Here is a 23,391-nt window from a genome sequence, read left to right as displayed (position 1 = left end):
CGAAAAAAACCGTCGTACACTGCCATCTAGTGTTTATTTCATTAAAAGTTTGACCGGATGGGCCTCTCACATAGAGTTTGTATTATGGGGCGACGCGTATCACTAACTCTTTATTTGATAACAACTATTAACATTTATTTACCATTGTAGCTGCAAGAAGTGTTTTCAATAAACGACATTTAAATTCATAACGTGTCACTTAACCATAAATCAAATTTATTGCATTTCAGTGAGGACTACTTTGTATCTTCGAAAGAGCGTAATATTATTAGTACCGATGTTGTTCGGTTCAAATTGAAGTGTGGATTTGTCTGTGTATTCTTATGGATATGAAATGAATTTTTCTGGAAATATGTATTTGTAATTGATTTTGAAAGAATAAAGTATTTGGAAGGATTCCCCACTAATTGGAGATATGAGTGATCCGTACGTGTGCTTTAAACCACCTCCGGAGGCACCGGTGTTCACTCCAACAGAAGAGGAATTTGCTGATCCACTGGGCTACATAGCCAAAATTCGTCCAGTGGCTGAAAAATCAGGAATTTGTAAAATAAAGCCACCACCGGTTAGTTTCAGATGCTATAAATGTCAAATCTAGGGAAAACGTTAGTTATGATTCAGATGTTAGTAGCTTTGGGGTGTAATATTGGTCTGAGTATCGTACGTGATAAGTGGAACCAGGAACATGGCGACTATTACTATGGTTGAGCTTTGTTTGCAATGCAACAGTGGGAAGGCTATGGCTGTCACTTTCAACTCTTTAAAGATGACAACCTTTCTGAATAAAATCTGGAAAGATGCATTGTAATGCATTCTAAATTACTTTTATATTAAATTCCAAATAACAGTTTTTAAACATTTCCGTGATATCTATTATATTGAAAATAATTTTCGATAAAAATAGACTTGTCGGTAAAGAGTGGAGGCCCTTCTCTCATTGTAAATGTTGATTGCATAGACGAACCATCGCGCAGACGTAGGAGTAGACGAAGTAACCTAATTTCTGAGAAATAATTTTGGGATTTTTGTAACATGATTTTTTGTTTATTTTTTTAAAAAAAAACAATTTTGTAATGAGAATTAAGACACTAATATTTTGTTAAAAACTGGAAAATTGAAGAAAATATTTAAATTATTTTGATGGACAATATATTTTTAGTCTAATATGTAATGAATTTATTTTAGTATGCAGGGGGTTGGGGGATAAAATAGCAGTTTTTGAAATATATTTTTGTTATATAACAAGATAGGAAAATAAATAATGGCCAACAAGGCCTAGTATATAATTTGAAAATTCAGGTTGCTTTTTTTTCATGTTACATCAAACAAGGTGTTGGGGATTTCAGCTGTGATTGGTCATTAATTAATTAATGAAAATCGTTGACATATGATTAGCTTTTTCAATTCTATTCATTTTAATGTAATATTTCAAAAACAAAAGAAACATTACCAGATTTAGTTTTTGAATTTGTAGGTCATTTCTAGATAGGCCTTTTATATTTTTATATTTTTTTCCATTAAATTATATGTATTGGCTAGGCTGACTATATATTTTTGTGGAAATTGAGACTGTAGTTGTTTGTAACAGTTATTGGAAGAGATTAATATGTTATTATTAACTTTTAGGATTGGCAACCACCCTTCGCAGTTGATGTGGAAACATTTAAATTTACTCCGAGGATACAGAAACTTAACGAACTGGAGGTAAACCATCTTTTTTGGATTTTTTTTTCATAATTAAATAATCATTTGCATTGCAGAAAATACTTGTTCATGTTTTATATTTCACTACATGTAAGTGATTTGCATAGCCATTGCTGAATGTAACCCTGAAATTCTTCATGGCAGCCATATTGAATTTATATTTTGCTGTTCCTTCCAAATATATGTTTCTAATTGTAAGGCACAATCTTATTTCATTTCTTGTATGTAAATTAATTTTTGGAGCATCGAAAAAAAATGTTCATACGAAAAAAAATTATCAATTTGTCAGGGTAAGAAACAAATCAATTCAAGTCCATACATTGTGCAAAGTCCTTTCATTGTCTTCATTGACTTTATAATTGAAAAATTGATGCTTTATTATATATAATATGATCAACACAAACATATTTTTCTTTTTAGGCAAAATCTAGGATTAAATTGAATTTTTTGGATCAGCTTGCTCGATTCTGGGAGCTTCAGGTAAGTTCTGGATGTTTTTCTTTTCATTAATTTCCATTCTATCATTTTATTTCACTTATGGTAGTCCTACCCAATGAATATTGATATTTTTTTTAATAAAAAGTAATTTAAAAGTACTAAAAGATAAGATTATTTGTATGAAAAACAACAATATGGTTGGCAGAGATTGTGATGTAAGCATACATGCATATGTCTCATTGTGGATTGTTAAAACAGTGATAAAATAGCTCATTTCAACAGGTTTAAAACAAATGAAACCAAAAAGAGAACAAAATGATATTTCAGAGGCAATTTCAAAACCCTGATTACTCAGAACAATTGACTTTTTTTTATAAGCTTATAAAAAGAAAAATCAATGTACATGGCTGATTTGTTTTATTTATTAATTGATATTGTATTAAACTATATTTTGGATCAAAAGTATCAAAATGGACCAATAATCATTAATATTTTTTGCATTATTGTTGAAGGGTTGTTCTTTGAGAATTCCTACTGTGGAAAGGAAACTCTTGGATCTAAATGACTTGTACAAGGTAAGTTTGTCAGCCATCTTGAATTCTGTAATTTACCAACTAGCCAAGTATGAGGTCAAGCTGTGTAGTAGCAGAGCAGCTCAAGAGCCTTAAAATATTTTTTTTAATAATAATTTAAAAAGCTGTGTTTCCAATTTATTTGAGATAAGTTCATAAATCTATTTGAAAATCTGTGGTTTAAGGCCAAGAATACATGCAATCACCTAAAATACACTGTCAGTTGTCACATCAATATGACTAGGCCAAACACTGTAAACAACTATATTTAATGTATGTATAAGTTGATCAGTAGTGCCTATACATGTACAGTGCACTGTATTATTAATGCTGTATAATGTAGTAAAATTAGTTGTAGGCTAGGATTATTTATATGGTCATTATATAGCCTCTTAGTTTGTATTTATTTTTAGAATTTAAAATATTTATAATAATTTTAGAATGTTGATGCAGAAGGAGGATATGAATGTGTAAATAATGAAAGAAAATGGTCAAAAGTTTCTACTAAATTAGGATTTCCCACCGGCAAGGGTATAGGCAGTATAATTAGATCTCATTATGAAAGAATTCTTTATCCATATCTTCTGTTTAAAAAAGGAGAGACATTGAAATTTGATGTAAGTAGTTTTATTCATTTTCAAATCACCCATGATATGTATGCTATAGATAGTATAAATAACATTTATTACTGTGTATAGAACAGTCTCATTTTGGTTGTCTATGGAATTTGGTTATTTAGTTTCGAGAAATATAGGGTTGCCTGCCATTGTTTCATGTACCTAGGCTTAGCAGCAATTAGAGAATCAAACTACTATGTTATTCTAACACTACATGTTTTTACCGGATATCTGACCCAGTTGTTTGCTGCACACCTTACATGGGTCATCTAAATCCTAGCCCTGGCAAGGGACACTTTATAGGCGTTCGGATGGGATGAAATACTGAGGACCCGTACACCTAAAAGAACCCTTGACAGTTGGAATTCACTATAAGAGTAGGTTGTTGTCCGAGCAAAATTTCCTTAATAGTACACTGTATGCCATATGTCCATCTTCAATAGCCCAGTCAGTGCAGAACAGTAGGATGTTAAATCCCATTTCATTACGGTACTAAAGCCTAGCTGCCATGTTGCTCATTAAGTTCCTGAAAGATATTGTAATATAATTTGATTTGTTTTATGACAGAAGTTGAAGAAAAGTAATGAGGAAGAAGATAAAACAGATGGTGAATATAAACCACGTAAAGTAGAAGCTGATTCTACAAGTGGTCATGGACGTAAAGCTACAAGATCAAATAAAGAAGTATGTATTATTCATTTATTGTTTTAAAATGAGACGCAAGTCTGTTCAAATCTCAATTACCAATGGGGATTGCTTTGCAATAGGTCTTTATTTCGACAGTTGAAGGGAAATTTTTAAATTACAAAGAGTTTTCAGTTTCAATTTCCATCATATTATATTACATGGTAGCCATGTAACATTGCATCCCACTTTGACAAAATATAAATTTAAACATTGATCTGTCACCGTCCTGCTGTATTCAGGACTTAGAAACAATCAATTATAAAACTGACAGTGCAAACAAAACTTCCTGATATTACTATCTGCATCATGTGAATTTATTGTATTTCAGGAACCAGTTATTAACTACAGTGCTAATTCAGAGTTGAAGAAGTTACAGTTTTTTGGTGCTGGTCCCAAGGCTGCTGTCCCATCAGGTCCTTCAGGTGATCAAATAGATAAAAGCTACTGCTTCTTGGTGACACAATAGTTCAATTTCTCATAGTTCTTGTTCAATTTTTCATTGTTTAAATTCTGGCCACAGTGCCATATTAATTTGCTTTCAAATTTTTTATTTCTGGTACTTTTGTTTGGAATACCTCTTTAATAACTGCGTGCATGTAGTTTAATTTTGTTGGAGCTTGGTTAATACATAATTTTGTAGTAGAACTCTTTAAATTACCTTTTGGATATATGGTAGTTAACTCAATTTTCCCATATCTTTGCTTGACATGCAGCATGAAATGTAGTATATATGACTTAGAATAAGTTAGAATAAGTTAGAAGATAACTGATATTTAGAATATATACCTTTAATTTACACATATACCGATCACAAGGTTGATTTTTTAGAATAAGTCTCTCGTATATTACAATTTGGAAAATTTAAGCAATATGGTCACGATATGATTGGAAATAACAAGATATTTATATTTGAGTTTCAAATTTAAGTGGTATTGCATTCATATTTGAGTTTTAAGAATGGAGGAATAATTGTAGTGGTAATATTATTTAAAAGTTACCAATCAGTTAATATAGTTAAATATAAAATGAAAGTATCATGGTTTGACTATTAAAAAGTGCCATTTTGCACAATGAAGAACTATTGTGTTTATGGACAAAGTGCATTTATTTATTTATCGCTTTTCTTTATCTTTATTTTGTTAAACTAACATTTTTGTGAATGATACTGTGTAATGATGGCTGTCAATATGAGCATTATTGTAAAGTATAAAAGTGTAATATTTTTGCCCATCTTTAATAAAATCTATTTAAATGTCTACTTTTTTAACAAGTTATTCTGAAAATTTGAACTCTTATTTGTACTGCTGTTAAAAAGTACATAGTTTTCATTATCTACTTGTTATTTGCAAGCTTTTGAAAATTAAAGTTACATAAAGATTTGTAGAGAGTTCAATTTTTCAATGACAGTAAAACTTTGTATTATAATAATGTTTATCGTATTGTAGATGAGAAAAACGATGTAAAAGATTCAAAAACTGGTAAATCTAAGTCCAAAAGTCATCATGATAATATATTTGATGAAGGTGTATTCTCTGCTGTGGTAAGTCATGTTTAAAGGCCATTTGCAAAAAAAATAAAATGTGTTTATGTTTGGGGTTGGCTAATATAGTGAATTCTCAATTTATTTATATTCCTGCAAAGATTTTTAAAACCTTGGGGCCTTAGCTTAATTTATTTAAATCTTGTCCAGTGAATAGGATGCATTCTTAATCTATTTTGTTAATGAGACCCAAGTTCCCCATAGGGGTTGGCAAAGAAATTGTACCTAGTTGTTCAGATGGTATAAAAAGTCAAGGGTTACACATGTACACTTTGTCTGCGATGTCACCCAAGGTGGAAACGGACATAAAACCCCACAAACGAACAAACGACATGTACACATTTGCAAGCATGTTAAAAAGACCTCTTGACAATTGTATTCAAAGAAGATTCAGTCAAAGATCCTCCCACAAACAGGGTTAAGTGTCAACTAGACTACTGGTATATTGTAGAATATTGTCTTATGTTTGATTGTATGGTATATTATTACAGTTTGATAAATATCATTGTCGTACATGCGGTAGAGGTGATGGAGATGAGTATATGTTATTATGTGATGGGTGTGACGATGCCTTCCATACATATTGTTTAATACCACCATTAGCTGAAGTACCTAAAGGTGATTGGAGATGTCCTTACTGTGTTAAACAGGTACGTATATACAAAAAAATGCAATATCAGTTCATTAGCAGTTATATTTCGTGGATTGAGAACCCTTTCATCATTTTATGGTCTCCTCCTGTTTGTAAAATGTATCTAGAGTCTTACACTGCTTGTATATCATATCTTTTTTAAATACTATAAGCAGAATTTAAAAAATAAAAATTTAGGATGTAATTCATGCATACTGAAACGTGTAGGAATTTCAATTTTCACTAAAAAATTTTTTTTGTTTTTTTGTATAGGCTTGTAGCAAACCTCAAGATCCATATGGATTTGAACAGTCAAAGAGAGAATACAGTTTACAGTCATTTGGAGAAATGGCTGACCATTTTAAATCTACTTATTTTAATATGCCAGTTCATGTAAGTACACCAAATGAATTATTATATAGTGTTCAAATATTTGACTATAATCGAAAGTAAATACTGTAGACGATGAGAAACACAAGTTAAAATGAAATGAAATGGGGGTTAAAGGTCCTACTTTTCAACACCAACTGGGCTGTTGCAGTGTTTTCCCAGAACAATGGCACAACAGCCTACTCTTATTTTAATTTCCAACTGTCAAGAATTCTTTTATATGCATGGCAATGTCGTGGGGATGCCACACCTGAAAATCCTGATGTGATGAACTGTCTCTGCCAACACCAGGAAACCTAGAGACTACCTGGTTAATGGTTACTAACTGAGCCCCTGTTAAATGCTGATGAAGTAGATAAGGCCAAGGCACAAAATTGATCAGGCTTCACAAATTTATCATATTCTATCCAATTTACTTTTAATTAAAAAGTTACATGTTTTGATTGTTTCTTACAGATGGTACCAACGGAGTCCGTAGAGAAAGAATTTTGGAGATTAGTGAGTTGTCTAGAAGAGGATGTTTGTGTACAGTATGGAGCGGATATTCATGCCTCAGAAATGGGAAGTGGATTTCCAACTGCAAGTACAAAACATCTGTGTCCTGAGGATGAGGTATGGAATAAACATTTTATCAATGCAGAGTAACCAAAAGATATATATATATATTATATGTAAATATGTTATTGGTTTTGGAATTGTCTGTTCGGTTTATCGTTGTAATAATTTATTGTTTATTATTATTTGCAGGAGTATGTGAACTCAGGCTGGAATTTGAATAATTTAGCTGTGTTGGAACAATCTGTATTGTGTCATATTAATGCAGATATATCTGGTATGAAGGTAAGAACAGTATTAACATGTTTCTTTGTTTAGCAAAGCAGTTCTAGCAGGTTTGTTATTTGATTACAACTCATAAATCTCAGTAATTTTTCTTAATTAAGTCAAATAAACCATTTGGTGGCAAATGCAGAATTTCAAAGGAATAACTAGTGAAATATGGTACCGGTATGCAGATTACGAAAGTATAAAGAGAAACTCCTATTTGACAAGGTATGCAGATTAATAAAATACAATGACAAAACTACAAAAATATGAAGACATTCTCTTGCTATGTCTTCTGTCTTGGTGATATCAGATGTTCTAGAAATGTTAATAATATAATCATATGTTTCAGATACCCTGGTGTTATGTTGGAATGTGTTTTTCCAGTTTTTGTTGGCATAATGAAGATCATTGGAGCTATTCTATCAATTATCTTCATTGGTAAGATTAAGATTTCTATTAACAGTTTAACATAACCAGGTTTATGTTTATAAACAAATTGACTACTGTAACATTTCACGAGTGAAACACATTAGCCTTAGAACAATTCTGTGTAAAATTGACCAATCGCTTATATCATTTTATCAGCCCTGACAGTGCATTTGTCTGATTCTTAAAAAACCTAAATGGCAAAAGGTTATTCGTTGGTGACTAAAATCAAATAAAGCATTGTTTTAAATCTGCTTAATATCATATTTTCTGTACATTATCAGGGGTGAACCAAAGACGTGGTATGGCGTACCAGGATCTAAAGCAGAAGAATTTGAACTGGCAATGAAACATACAGCACCAGAATTATTTGAGACGGCACCAGATTTACTACATCAACTTACAACTATTATGAACCCTAATATATTAACAGAACAGGGAGTGCCTGTTAGTATACATCTCATTTAATACATCTCATTTAATTATTAATAATATGAATATAGAAGAAAATGGAATTAAATTACAGGACAGTTTGCATAGGGATTGGGTTTTTGACACTGTCTTTGTCATTTTCTGAATATGTATCAGTTAACAATTAGTTGATAATTATTACGCAGAGGTAACTCAGCATCTGGATTAAAGCTACATGTATTGGATTGACAAGAAATTTGTATCCCATTCCATCAACTCCTATATAGTATATATTCAAAATATTTGAAATCAGTTTTGGCTGTTTATCAATTGTGACGTAGATGTTAATTCTGTTCTTTGTTTTTACAGATCTGTCGAACAAATCAACATGCTGGTGAATTTATTGTAACATTTCCTAGAGCTTATCATGCAGGTTTTAATCAAGGCTATAACTTTGCTGAAGCTGTCAATTTCTGTCCTGCTGATTGGGTGAGATATATTATAAATTTTTAAAATAATTACATTTCTTTTTTGCCTCTTTAAGTTGTAAAAAAATGTATTCTATATTTTGCTCCATTTCTTGACATAAATTGGTATAACTGAGGGAAATAGTAAAATAATAATATGGTGTACTTTTTTTGTAGTTGAATACTGGTAAAGCCTGTATAGAACATTATAGACAACTAGGACGCCAGTGTGTTTTCTCTCATGAAGAATTGGTGTGTAAAATGGCTGCAGAGCCAAACAGCCTAGACTTGAATCTTGCAGCAGAAACGCACCGAAATCTTCTTACCATTGTGGATGAAGAAAGGAAATTACGCAAAAATCTCTCAAAAAAGGTGGGCTTTCTACAAACAAGATTTAAATTTGAATTACAAAACTTCGGTCTTTGAATTATTGTGATTGGCCATTGTTTAACAGGTCTTGATTTTAACAAACTCAAATCAGTGATTTATGGGTTATTTTTCTACCACAGGATTTTACATTTATATAATGTTTGAAGTGCTTGTTGGACATTGGATGATATAATTTATTGTTACATAAATAGTATATAGTGTGTGGTACATGGAATGATAAATTATTGTTACATAAATATTTTATAGGGTATGGTACATGCTGAAAGAGAAGCATTTGAACTATTACCAGATGATGAAAGACAGTGTGATTATTGTAAAACAACATGTTTTCTATCAGCTGTAACATGTGACTGTAGACCTAGTAAGTTGTATTTACACATTCACATATTTCAATTTGCTAGGGCTGTCAAACAAAACAAAAATTTGATATGTATCGATATGGTTTAATACAGTATTTGGCATATTTCCATATGCTGTCAAGTCAATCTTTGTAAACCATGGAGCTTACCCTGTAGCTAGTGTTTTGAATATATTTAGAAATCAACCATTTTTTTCCTTTCAGATAAGGTTGTTTGTTTACATCATGTATCTAAGTTATGTTCATGTCCCTCCAGTAATCTATGTTTAAGATATAGATATAGTCTAGATGAACTACCTGCCATGTTGGACAGGTTAAAAATTAGAGCAGAATCATTTGATAACTGGAATTTATCAGTTAAAACAGCTCTTGAAGCTAAAGATGATGATAAACTTGGTGAGTTTTTTTTTTTTTTATTACCGGAGAATATTTTCAATCTAAATATAGCAAGCAGTCTAGATTATATATCATATTAATAAAAAATCTTTCAGCATGGACGTTGAACAATTCAATCAACATTAGTTGCATATTTAGTCAACTGAATGATAAATCCCAACTTTTTTTTTGGTCAGAAATTCTCTAGTCCCTTTCCCATTTGTTAGAGATAACACTTTCAGCCACTTTCCAAGATATTAGAAAATAGAATTAACAGGTTGATATGTAATCAATTTTACTCACCCTATCTGCTATACTAGCACTATGGGGTTTGTTTTAGTGAACAAGTATGGCCATTAAAATCAATACTTTTTTTTATTTTATAGAATTATCTGAGCTAAGAGAGTTAATAACTGAATTTGAGGAGAAGAGATTTCCAGAAACAGAGTTATATCAGACGTTAGTCATGTCCGTTACAGAAGCAGAGAAATGTGCAGACGTAGCCAATCAGCTTGTCAGTAAAAAAGTCAGAACCAGGTAAAGAAGCAGTATATGGTTTTGTTACATTTTGTCAAATTACTTTACAGAATATCTGCTTTGTCCTGTGTTTTGAAATAAATAAACAGATGTTTTGAATGATTTATGATACTCATGATGACTTATTTCAGGAACCGGCAATCAATAGAAGGAAAGTATATAGTTAAATTAACTCATGAAGAACTGAGTGGTTTCTATGAACAGGTTGTTGGACTGCCATGTAAAATAAAAGAAACTAAATTAATTAAGGTAAGAGGGAACGAATTGACATTTAATAGAAAAAATTATAAAGATTTGATTTCCTCTGTGTAAAGTGACTGCTGAATATTTTCAATGTTTAATCTGTTGATGATCAACTTAATCCTCTCCAAAATATTGTCAGTTATGTGAACTCAAATGAGAAGTAATGTCAGGTGTTTTTAGAAAGGGGAAGCGAACCCTGTTTCATGGCATGCACAAGACATTCCTCTTTATTACTAATGGGAGAGGTAATTCAATCATCAGGTTCAAGTTAGGTGAAAGTCCCATCGGGTAAATAAATGAACATTAATGTACATAACAAAAATGAAAATATTTACATAATGTGCAAGGAGAGTATGTTTATAACACCTGTACAAAAATAGTTATATGTGTGGTTATATTTTAGTAATGAGTTCAGATATTCTCTTATTGGTTTGAAATAGAAATTGTGTGTTGCCATATAAGGAATTGGTAGTTGGGGAAAGTATAATATTTGAAAATTATTATTTAAGTATAATAATACAGTATTTTGTTGTTTACAGGAGTTATTGAACAAAGTAAATGAGTTTCAGGATGAAGCTCAACAAGCCCTGGAAGCTGAAACTCCTGATTCTGAGAAGTTAGAAAAACTTATTGATCTGGGATTAACTTTAGATGTTGATTTACAGGAAATACCAAAGCTGCGACAGGTGGGTAAACTCTTACACGGTTTGATTTGTGGTTATTTATCATTGTCACTTCTGTTCAGCTATCTATCTACTTTTTATGTTGGTGTTTTAGGAGATTATCAAAATATGAGGTCCATAACAGTAGATCAAAGTATTATTGTTGAGGATGACAAAACGCTAGAGGGGATCATAATTATTTCTATTATTATGCAGGTAATTGGGTATTGAAATTATACCGTACAGTTGCTCTATACTGTGATGTTTTAGAATATCTGATGTATGTATTTTCAGGTTTTATTACAAGCTAAATGGTTAGATGATGTACGAGTTACCTTACAAGATCCACAGAGTGTTACATTAGATATAATGCGTAAAATGATTGAAGCGGGTGTAGGTTTAACACCCCACCCAGCTGTAGAGAAAGCTATGGGAGAATTACAAGAATTATTAACTATAAGTGAAAGGTGGGAAGAAAAGGCCAGAATATGTCTACAAGCTAGGTAATAAAACAAACTTGGTTTTGAAATACTTGAGAGGTTTCAGTATTATTTGTAAGATTTCAAATGATTGCTTGTGTTATCTCTTTAAGGTCTTTACAATTCAAATACAATTTATTGCACAGTCATGTTTTTAGTAAAATGATTTATTATTATTCCTTTTGACTTATTACTTACTCGTTTTAGACCAAGACATGTTATGGCCACACTAGAAGGTATTATAAACGAATCAAAAGTAATACCAGCTTATTTACCTAATGTTAGTGCTTTAAAAGAAGCTGTGAGGAAAGCCAGAGAATGGTCTAATAAAGTTGATTCTATACAGGTAGGATTCAGGATTTTGATATTTCCCTTTTACAGAATTAATACAATATTTAGGCAATGAACAAAATATTATTTAAATGAAATGTTAAAAGAATGTATTTAGATGTAGAAATTGTGTTTAATTTATTACTATATTGTTGAAATTAAATTATTCTTGTTATTTCTTCAGAATGGTGATTCACACCCATATGTTGATGTATTAGAGAGTTTAGTCAATAAAGGCCGGCCTATACCTGTGAGATTAGATGTTTTACCCCAGATAGAAGCTCAGGTTACTACGGCTAAATCATGGAAAGAAAGAACAGCCAGAACATTCCTCAAGAAAAACTCAACTTATACATTACTAGAGGTATATTTCACTTTTTTATTATAAAAAAAATGTAACCGAAATAACTATATTGTGTTATTGTACTTAATATTTTTTCATAAAAACAAAAGAAATTTGTACAAATTGTAGTTGTTGCTCCAAAAATTAGTCAAAGCGATCAATTCTCACTCAATTCATGGCTAGTCTAAGTTCTCTTGATTTCAGTCATCCATATTCATCTCTTAGACAAACATAGTAAAAATAATTGTGTTATCTTTTCACACAAGCCAGTTCATTATTCATGTGGGTCTTTTCGTACCGAGATGTTTGTAATTAAATGATGGCAACAGTCTTTACGTTGAAAACCCTCATATTTTTGACTTTGAGATAACTGTGTATGATCTGGCTTGATGTGTCTTTATTTTTAATAAATACATTAAAGATACATTATGTAAGATTTAGATAAAGAACTAGCCATTCTTGCTTTAGCCATTCTTGCTATAATAGTTCGAAAGTAGATCATGTAAAATGAATAATTTGAAAATTTCACTCAAATTACTCTATTGCAAGCGAAGATATTAGCCTTTGAAGGTTTGACAGACGTGTGCAATAATTTCAACCACCGTACTGGTTGATTGAAGCTAAGTCTCGGTCCTCCATATTTGATCAAATCAAAGTATCGCTGAACTATTCTAATCTATTTAATATCGGAGAAATCTGATGCCATCGAGAGTTGATTAAGGCCTGGATCAGTTAATTAATGTCTAATTAATACTTTAGAAAACATTTCAGGCCTAAAGAAAGACCTGCAATAGACAGATTTAGCTCTTGCATAATGTATGTTTAATGATAATAATATTATATATATCTAGGTTTTGTCTCCACGTATTGATATTGGTATATATAGTAGTGGTAAGAATAAGAAGAAAAAGATAAGAGAAGGAGAACGTAAAGATGGAGAGAATAATAATAATGGTGATTTTAAGATAGAAGAAACACGAGATCCGGCAGCTATTGTAAGTACAAATGAATAATACAATTCAAGTAATAAAGAAAATTTAGTTGTCATTTCTTGGCTAATATATCTAAGACAATCTTGTCATCCTTTTTTTTAACAGGTAGCATCATTTAAAGCAGCTGAGAATCATGAATATGAATTAATGAAAGAATTACGACATAGAAACTGTGAGAAAATATTGTCCCAATCTAGTGATGCCAAGTTCTGTGTATGTAGAAAAGGTGCATCTGGTATGATGTTACAATGTGAACTATGTAAAGACTGGTTTCATGGTAATATATTTACTTTCTAGATTAAACAACCATCAATATTAGACACTCAAACATGGATAATCATTTATCTTGTGTCAGCCATGTTTTGATGCTATAATATGTTTTTTGTACTTGAATTGAACGTTATTGTTATTAATAGCTATTAGATTTAATTGATATTACAATTATATAGCTCTTGTCTTATTTTTTACCTGTTGACCACATAATTGTATTTATCCCCTGGTACAATAGTGATAAAAACTTACCACATAAGGGTTAAAAACCTTTTGTAACCAATATAAAAAGAGGCATTTACTATCTTTGGTATGTAATACAAGAAAATATTGAATTATATTTTTTCAATACAGTTGGTGTTCATGTAAAATGTAATTGTATATTTTTTTATTCTATTTTAGGCACTTGTGTTCCCCTACCAAAATCATCTAATTTGAAAAATAAAACCTCTCAAGCTGCAGTCATGCAAGCAGCTAAAGACATGAAATTTTTATGTCCATTATGTTTACGCTCACGTCGTCCGCGATTGGAAGCCATTTTGTCTCTGTTAGTGTCACTACAAAAATTGCCAGTACGTCTGCTAGAGGGTGAAGCATTACAGTGTTTAACGGAACGTGCCATGGCTTGGCAAGATAGAGCCAGACAATCATTAACAACCACAGAACTAGCTTCGGCTTTAGCCAAACTCAGTGTTTTGAGTCAGAAAATGGTTGAACAAGCAGCCCGGGAAAAAACCGAAAAAATAATCAATGCTGAACTGATGAAAGCTGCAAGTAATCCTGATTTACAGGATCACTTGGCTAGTGTTACACAAAGTGCGTTTAGTGGTATGAATACCGTTGCTACCATGTCACGAGAAGGTACCATGTCGTCTGTGTATGGTGTTACCGTGGATACAGACAGTTCACAATCATCAATACAGATGTCACCTCAATCCTCACAAATGTCTGACGATTTACCGGGAGAAGTGGAGGCAACAATTCCATCCGGAATGACGTCAGAACATGCTTATTCTTCAGTCTCTAAAGCTACTACCAGTAAGTTGTATTTCATTTCAGATAAAAGTTCTGAAAATATGCCTTGTAGAAATCCCAAATATTACCCTGGAAGAAAAATGTAATATATTACTTATCAAAATGCGGAAAATAACCCTGATAGAAATATCAATGAATACACTGTATCTCGTATAAAAGTAGTGAATATATAATTCTGATAAGAATACATATAACCCTTGTAAAAATATTGATTATAATCCCAATAAAAATACTGTATTTATTAACACTTATAAAGATCATAAATTGAATAAAAACCTTGATTAATTCAAGTTAATTAAAGAACAGAATCAAAACAATTAGGATTTACAATCATAATATACTATACATTCTAAAATAAGCTTACAAACCGGTCTAAACCAACATTTGACACAGTATTTCATATTTAAATTTTCAATTTTGACTTTTAATTTGTGGGAAAGGTTTATCTCATGCAATCAAACAATTTTTGAAGTAAATGATCTTGTTGTTTTATTTGTAGCATCATCACCTAGAAAACATCAACGTAAGACACCTCTTATTCCCCGTCAGTTAGAGACACCAGCACTAGAGTTATCAATAACTGCTCGACAACAATTAGAAGATTTAATGATGGAGGGAGACTTGTTAGAGGTTTCTCTGGATGAAACACAACACATCTGGAGAATATTACAAGCCTGTCAACCCAGAACTGATGATAAATTCTTAGAATTTGAGGTAGGTTCATCATGTTTAGTGAACATTTGTGTTCAGTTGATTGTTATTGTGTTGTATTAATGTTTATTGCAATCTGATTATATTTCGTTTCATTTTTTTATACTTTATATGGCCTCCACTACATGAAGATCCGACCAGTTGTAGTGGGAGGTCATACGGCTTTAGACCCTATGACATCAGACCTTTTATTAACCTACCAACGTTGATGTTTCTACTGGGATGCCCACAGTTCCGTACACCTTACGCCAAAAACGCACTGTACCTGACCATTTCATTGACTAATCCTTCACATCATCCAGAGCCCGGGTTATATAACAACTCTTCCAGATCCTAGTATAGTAAAGACAAGTGTAGAAAATACGATCTGTGTTTTAATCAGATTGTGTTTATCGTGTTAAGCTGACAGATGATGAGCAGGTTCACCATTCATTATTATAAGATGGCATCATACAAGATCTCTTAAAAAGTTTTTGTTAGCATCAAACAAGATCTCTAAAAAGCTTTTGATAGTGTGCTGATTTAATATAAGCAATAAATGGGAACCATGAAAATAAAAATGTAATAATATTGATGTAGTCTAATCAAAAAATGTTTCAAGCTAATGCCTTTCTTTGTGTAAAAGAAAACTAAATCAAATTTGTTTCCATGAAAACACAAACACTATTTAATTTCTAATTGGCAATATGCACAAGTATTATTATAGATTGATGTGCTTACAGAGTTTTATGGTCTTGAATGGTTTATGAGATATACTCCAAAAACAATGTCTGGAAACCCCCCCTCCCCAATTTGGTTCACCATTGGATAAATATTCGCATTAAATGCAAGAAAGGTGTAAACGGGTATATTGTACATGTACAGTGATTATTGCATCATTATTACCCATACGATTCCCAGAAGTATCATGTACAATATAAATAATAAATAGAGTGTTATTACATGGATATATTATACTATTGATTATTATTCTGTGTAAAATGATATCTTAGCATGCATTAGAAAATGAGAAGTACAAACATTTATGTAATTTTAATAGCTTAAGTTTCATTTCATCAGATAATTAATAAACAACTATATATTAATAAATCATTTAATAACAATATGTAAATTTTATTGATGATAATTTAAAATGAAAAATATCACAATACTTCAAGATTATCGCCATTTCCCTAATAATTGCAATATTTATTGAAATATAGTGTAAATCAGATAATTAATAAACAACTGCATTCTATATTAATATTAATAAATCATTTAATAACAAAATGTAAATTTTATTGACAATAATTTAAAAGGAAAAATATCACAATACTTCAAGATTATCGGCATTTCCCCAATAATTGCAGTATTTATTGAAACATAGTGTAAATCAGATTAGTTATACATAAAAATTCATATTTGATAAATATATTCTCAACACTGCTATATTAATGCATAAGTTGTGTCTAAAATTAGTGTTTTATATTTTGCAACAGGATGCTGAAGGGACAGAGTTAATACCTCGAGAAAAAGTTGATAAAACAAAAGTCAAAATAAAGAAGGAAGACAAAGAGAAGAAATTGAAACGAAAGAAGATAATCGGTCCAGATGGTGTGGAGATTATTTCTCCCAAGAAAAACAAAACCAACCAAGATCCAGATAAACCTAAGAAAAGAAAAATAAAGATAAAAACTAAAGATTCTAGTATTACATTAGAGGCAGTAGAAAAGGAAAACACAGGTACACACACACAAACGATTTTTAGAAGAAACTTTTTTCTTAATCCATCTTTGCCATAGCACAGTTTTAATTAAAAAATATGTGAAAAAGTTGAAAGTAAAATGGATTCTGTTGGAGGGGTTCTTTAAAAGCAACCTTTTCATGTAATTCTATTGACAAATACATAAAATATTATGTGTGGGGGTGTATTTGCAAAAGGTTGAAAATGATATGAAATTGGGCTTGTACTTTCTGCACCAACAAGGATATTGAAGACAACTTACACCATGCACTGTCATACAAGGGAAGTTTGCCCAGACACTGGTATACTCTTGTATTGATCCATCAGGGGGTCTTGAACATGTCGTCAATGTTTTTAATCCCATCTGAACGAATAGACAAGTTTCATAGCTAGATGCTCTGTCCTGTACCGCTAACGTAACAGGGGAAAACTAAACTGGAAAATAGTCATACACACCAAGCAAAAATATTGAATTCCCACCAACTGAAGTATTTTGAAGCTGGTTATTATTGTTGATATTTAAATAATGGTGATTTATTTCAGGTAAAGGAAAAGATAAAAGTCCGGAAAAGAAGAAAGAGAAAATTAAAAAGAAGAGAAAAGGCAAGTTAAATCCTGATGGTACACCTATAGAAAGAAAGAAACGGATTAAAAAAGAGAAGAAATTATTAGGTGATGATGATGATGATGAAGAAGCAGCTGATGATGATTGTTCTGCTATCAAGTGCCTTCGTCCATCAGGTAAAGAATTTGAATCCTGAGATTCACAACTTATAAATAAATATAATCGGCTGCCTAAGCTTCCACTGTTAAGGATACATTTTCACAAAAGTATTTATCGGGTGGTTGTATGGCAAATTTGGTATATATGGAAAGTATAAACGCCCAATCTTACTAGAAAAATACTGGATTACCCGAAAAACACACTAGACAAAAATGTCAGTGTATCAATAACTGGCTTATTGTCTGCCAGCTTGACTTAGAGACTGGTTGTTATTTCTTGATGGAATGGTTACGCAGTTAGGGGAACATCGAGGAGTGTAAACGTATAACAGACTCTGCAATTAAATTGCAAAAAAAGAAGTTGGCAGAAAAAAATCCAAGAATTTACTTAGGCCTCAATATGTATAGTAAATGGACAGTAAGTAATGACAAATACATTCTGAAAAATGGGCACTCCCTCAATCAAGTTAGGTGACAAACATGGCTTCTAAAAATAGAATTTGGGGTAACTTCTCGCGACTACAAATTTTTGAGAGGGATTTGAAGCAAATTTCTGATAAAATAATTAGTTTTTAGTCCAAATATATCATACAATAAAACAGTTTGTATGCAGGAAGCTATCTTTAAGAGCCTTAAAAGATACATTATGTAAGATTTAGATAAAGAGCTGACTGTTCTTGCTATATTAGTTCAGAAATAGATAATGCAAAATGAATATATGGAAAATTTCATTCAAATTACTGAGCCAAGTTATCGTTGTTTGTAGTTTTGACAAGATGTGTGCTTTGATTGTTTATTATTGCTACCATGGTACTGGTATATTCGAGAATAAGCATTGCTTCTCCATGTTAAAAAAAAATCATTAAATGACCGAACCATTCTAATCTAGTTAAAATCTCGAGCATCTGATGGCATGGATAGTTGATTATGGTCTTGCCATGTTAAACGTCTAATTATTAATTTATGTAACATTTAAGGCCTAAAGAAAGACCTGCAATAGGCAAATTTAGCTTTTAAATAATATATCTTTAATGCAAGTGTGTGTGAGCTTTATTTAAAGGATCTAAATCGCTAATATTTGAGACCTAGAAATTGACACAAATGGATCGCAACACATATAATAATGTAATCTGGTTGTATATAAGCTGATTTATATTCAATTGTTTCCGTTTTGACTCTAATTTCAAATCAGCTATGTCCAGCGAAATACGGCATGAGTTTCAACTGAATGCCAATTTCTAGCGTCTGGTTATTCCAGTCTATTGCGCATTCTCTCCAGATAAGATATTGCGTCACCATTTAACATGAGTTGTGGAATATGTCTAGCCTCGTTCTTTCAGGTCACTTGTTACAAATGACTCTGAAACGCACTATGGTACACGATTTGTGTACCAATGGTGAAATGTTTATTTTGTCTTAAATATTGGATATCAGAAGCTTACCTTTTCCCGGTAAGAACGCAACATCAATGTTGATTTGAATTGACAAATAATTCGTGTTTTCAACCTGTAAGACTTTGGATGATATTGAGTTACAGACTTAGCTACTTTAATGTCCGCTTAAACCGAAGTGATTTCTTCGACAATTGCATTATTAGGTGATATTTTTTTACTTGTGTGATTAAAAGATGTATAAAACAAGAATCACTATTTGTACTATATTTCTTCCATGTTATTATCATTGTAGGTGATGAAGTAAACTGGGTACAGTGCGACAAGTGTGAATTATGGTTTCACCTTCTGTGTATTGGTCTTGCATCAGATGAAGTAACAGAAGAAGAGGATTATGTGTGTTTCCAATGTGTGCAGATAACTCGTGGAGTTATTCCCCCTTTCCAGCATATTAAACAAGAAGACGATTACATGTTATCCAGAGATAATTCAATGGTGGATAATTCGCAAGATCTGTCAATCAAAGAAGAAGCGGAAGATTTTGAGGAGGAAATGGATAGTGCCGCACCTGGGGAGGAAAATGTAGAAACTCTAATGGAGGATAACTCTGTTGATAGTGTTCAAACCGATAACAATGTAGAAACCGCAGATAACTTGCTGTGTGAAGAAACATTAGAACCTGAAACCTGTGACAATGCTGACGTTAGTGAAGAGTTAATTGCCCCTGACACATTATCTACTGTCGAGGATCAATCACAGCCAATATCTAGTGTTGTTAGTGTGGAACCTCAAACGGTATTATTGCAAACGGACAATGATATAGATTCAGAAAATGAAGAAAATGTTGAACCTTTAGCTTCGTTTGAGATTCCATCGTAGCCCTGTCTGAATTTGTCCTGTCTCATTTCCTCCTATTTACAAATGTCACATAGAGATTCTAGAATGGATGTTAATTGAAAAAAAGCATAGGAAGTCTACACAAAATAAAAAGATCAATTTCCGAGAGTATACAAGATTTATCCTTTTATTAAGGATTGGAATAGTCTCATTATTTTTTCGGTCACACTAATGATGAGATGGGGTTGGTGTGGGGGTGTCTTGTGATTCAGGTTACAAGAATCAGTGGCGAATTGTGTTGTGAAGTTTTAATTAAAAATCGATTAATGTTGAATAAAACTAGGTGTGAAATATAAACCAGTCTATATTTTGGATTACTACACAGAGAATGAGTGAAGGGATGAAGATAGTGAGATTGTTTTATTTTCATGTTGTTAATGATATTTTTTGTTGTAAAGTTATGGCAATATTATATAATGTAAATATTAAAGATGAAGTCATTTATTATTTATTTATAATCTTTCATACATCTATTTGTTTCTTGTATTTTGACGTATATTATCCTATTTTCTCTGCATATTCATATTTCTAATTATATATCATACATTGCATTACATCTTACATACGCTTATATATTTCATTACTATTTAGTGCTTTACATACAATTCTGTTTTAGCTCTGTGAATTAACTTTGTGAAACTGATGTTTTTACAAGTCTTGGTAAAAAATTGAATATTTCATTGAATTGTTCTAAATTATGAAATGCTTTCATGTTCATAAATGGTAGAAAACCATTTTGTTTAGCTGTTGGAATCTGTATTAAAATAAAAGAAATTATATCTGAGAATGTGTTGTGGTGATCTGGAATGATGCTAATTTTTTTTTTTCTAAAGCAATCTTGGCCAACATCTATCCACCCTTTGGTGTTTTTGTTGAAAATCTAATTCAGGGAGTTATTTTCAAACATTGTAATTAAATCAATGTTAAATCTCAAGCAGAGATCCTAATTCATCTCAAATTGTGTTTCTTTGAATTGAAAACCAAATTTGTTATGTGTCACTAGTGTTTTGTTATTTATTATTTTGTCATCATTTCTCTGTGTTATTTGTTACTTTATATGTTATTTTAAAGTATTCAACGAACTTTCCGAGATGGTGAAAGTCTGTAATTCAGTTTACTTTAATATGGTTAATTAACACTTAGTTTGTTTTTTTGTGTTTTTTTTTTTATACAAATAATTATTGACATGAAATTTAAAAAAAATATTTATATTTTTTTTAATGTGTACTTATGCATTTATTTCAGTTATGACTAATAAATTAAGAGCAAACAGGGTGACTATTTTTATTAAATTTTTTAAAATAGGAAGTTATTGTCAGAATATAACAACTTTAGATGAATGTTGTGTCTACAAATATATTAGTAATAAAGGTTTGTCTGAGTCAGCGAGTGTATGATATAAATGCAAATATAAATGTACACATTTCAAAATATATATATATATATCATTATATAAACGTTATATGTATATAATTTGTGTTTTACAGTGCATACAGTTTATTAATACAAATAAGAATATTCTAAAGTCATCTTTAACTCAGTATGAAACATTTTTCATGAAACTTTATCTAACTCAGAGTTATGGTGTGTAAATTAAATATGCCTGTACTCTTCTGAACATATTGTAGGTCAATACAAGCTTGAAAGAACGGCCCAAAATGTTAATGCATGTATTTCATTCTAGATGTATACCCATAAATGAAAATAGAACATAGCTTACATGATTTTTAGTTTTCTAGCCTAATAGTAAGGATGTACATAAGTTAATTTCATAGATATATTTCAAAAGAATAGTGTTTTAATTATCACTATATTAATGCTAACATAATGATGCCTTGTCAATGCTAAGATACATTGCTGATATTATTATTTTGTGTCTATAATTGTGCTATTGTCTTTAAATAATAATATTTAAAAAAAAAAAACCTGAATAAAGACAAATTACAATGAAAAGATATTGATACATACCGTAAAATATATATATATAAAATAAAATCATTGATTTGGATTAGATAAGATTGTGGGGAATACATGTATAAAATGAAAGTCCTGAACCGTGGAGATGGAGACGAAATGTTTCAAACCAAAATATAACGTTTGTGGGGGATGACATTGAACGTGTTTACAGTTATTTGTATAGAAGGGGAAACTGATATCCCATCTACAGATGCATGTGTATGTAAAAGATCTGCTAGCAGTTGTAAGATAAGTCGCAGGCAATGTGCTTTAGATTGCGGAGTAAAGTGACAAGGTTCTGCTTAACCCCCTGGGTTTTCTCCATCCTACCCACTTCTAAAGACCACTATGTCTATGCGGAATTATTGACATTTTACCATTTGTTAGTCCCAAATTAACCTAGTTTAAATTGAGTGGCGGTTAAATCCTTATCCTATTGACATTTTATTATTTGTTAGTCCCAAATTAACCTAGTTTCTGTTAAGTGGCAGTTAAATTCTTTTTATCCCATCGACATTTTACCATTTTTTAGTCCCGAATTAACCTAGTTTGTGGAGGTTAAATCCTATCTCTCTCCAGAGGCAATGCTGAACATTTTCCTTCCTAGCATTGCACATATAATAGAATACAACACAATATAAATTCTGGCTGGAACTTAAACCCCATTCTAACCAATTCCATTGAACCAGGTGCTGAAACAACCATACCATTTCAGAATCATACATTTAGAATCCTTTGAAATTAGTAAATAAGGTTTTGAATCATTATGATGATTATCTGGTAAAATACCCTGAATATGATGAAAATACATGTAAGTACTTCTAATAATCTTAAAAAATAATACCGATAAAAAATGAACACAATGAAGTTAGAATATTTTTATTATTACAATAATCATAACAGGTAAGCAAGCATTGACACTTTAATACCATTTATATATTATTACTGACTAGCTCCATATCCGGCTAAATCTATTTAAGATCAGCTTGATTTTCGCCAAGGTTGCGAGATTGTAGGTTAGGATTAGGGTAAGGGCTAGGTGCAGGGTTAGGGTTGGGATTAGCTCTACCCATGTTTACATTTTGTGACCTTTGACCAAACTTGGCCTTATCATATAGATCTAATCATCGATACCAGGCATCGCCTGGGACCCAAGCAAGATCTGCTTACTCACCATCTCCCTTCCTTGCGCGCTTTCCGACTAGCTTACATCATACGTTACTATTATTAAACTTAATTACCATGCATAATAAACAGCGTTATCCACG

General features: G+C 31.4%; 1 protein-coding gene across 3 annotated transcripts; it reads left to right on the top strand.

Moving 5' to 3' along the window:
- The first annotated feature begins 285 nt into the window (after window positions 1-285).
- On the top strand, window positions 286-22,139 carry LOC126827219 (lysine-specific demethylase 5A). Of its 3 annotated transcripts, none has more exons than XM_056102364.1 (31): window positions 286-565; window positions 1,627-1,704; window positions 2,125-2,184; window positions 2,655-2,717; window positions 3,155-3,331; window positions 3,902-4,015; window positions 4,347-4,440; window positions 5,464-5,558; window positions 6,050-6,208; window positions 6,463-6,582; window positions 7,036-7,191; window positions 7,327-7,419; window positions 7,754-7,842; window positions 8,115-8,277; window positions 8,611-8,730; window positions 8,886-9,080; window positions 9,345-9,459; window positions 9,661-9,852; window positions 10,218-10,368; window positions 10,500-10,617; window positions 11,151-11,297; window positions 11,568-11,776; window positions 11,960-12,098; window positions 12,267-12,446; window positions 13,277-13,420; window positions 13,523-13,694; window positions 14,090-14,725; window positions 15,222-15,436; window positions 16,912-17,155; window positions 17,700-17,897; window positions 19,566-22,139. In XM_056102364.1, the coding sequence occupies exons 1-31, from the start codon at window positions 416-418 to the stop codon at window positions 20,147-20,149; spliced, it is 5,370 nt and encodes a 1,789-aa protein (XP_055958339.1). In that variant the 5' UTR covers window positions 286-415; the 3' UTR covers window positions 20,150-22,139. The 3 variants fall into 3 exon arrangements, with proteins under 3 accessions (XP_055958339.1, XP_050412417.1, XP_050412416.1); XM_050556460.2 differs by having other exon boundaries at window positions 3,899-4,015; window positions 4,347-4,431; XM_050556459.2 differs by having other exon boundaries at window positions 3,899-4,015.
- Window positions 22,140-23,391: the final 1,252 nt, after the last annotated feature.

Source organism: Patella vulgata, chromosome 7 (genome assembly GCF_932274485.2).
Source record: "Patella vulgata chromosome 7, xgPatVulg1.2, whole genome shotgun sequence".
In the NCBI taxonomy this organism is placed as follows: Eukaryota; Metazoa; Mollusca; class Gastropoda; family Patellidae; genus Patella; species Patella vulgata.
This window is presented reverse-complemented; position numbering and strand designations above follow the sequence as displayed.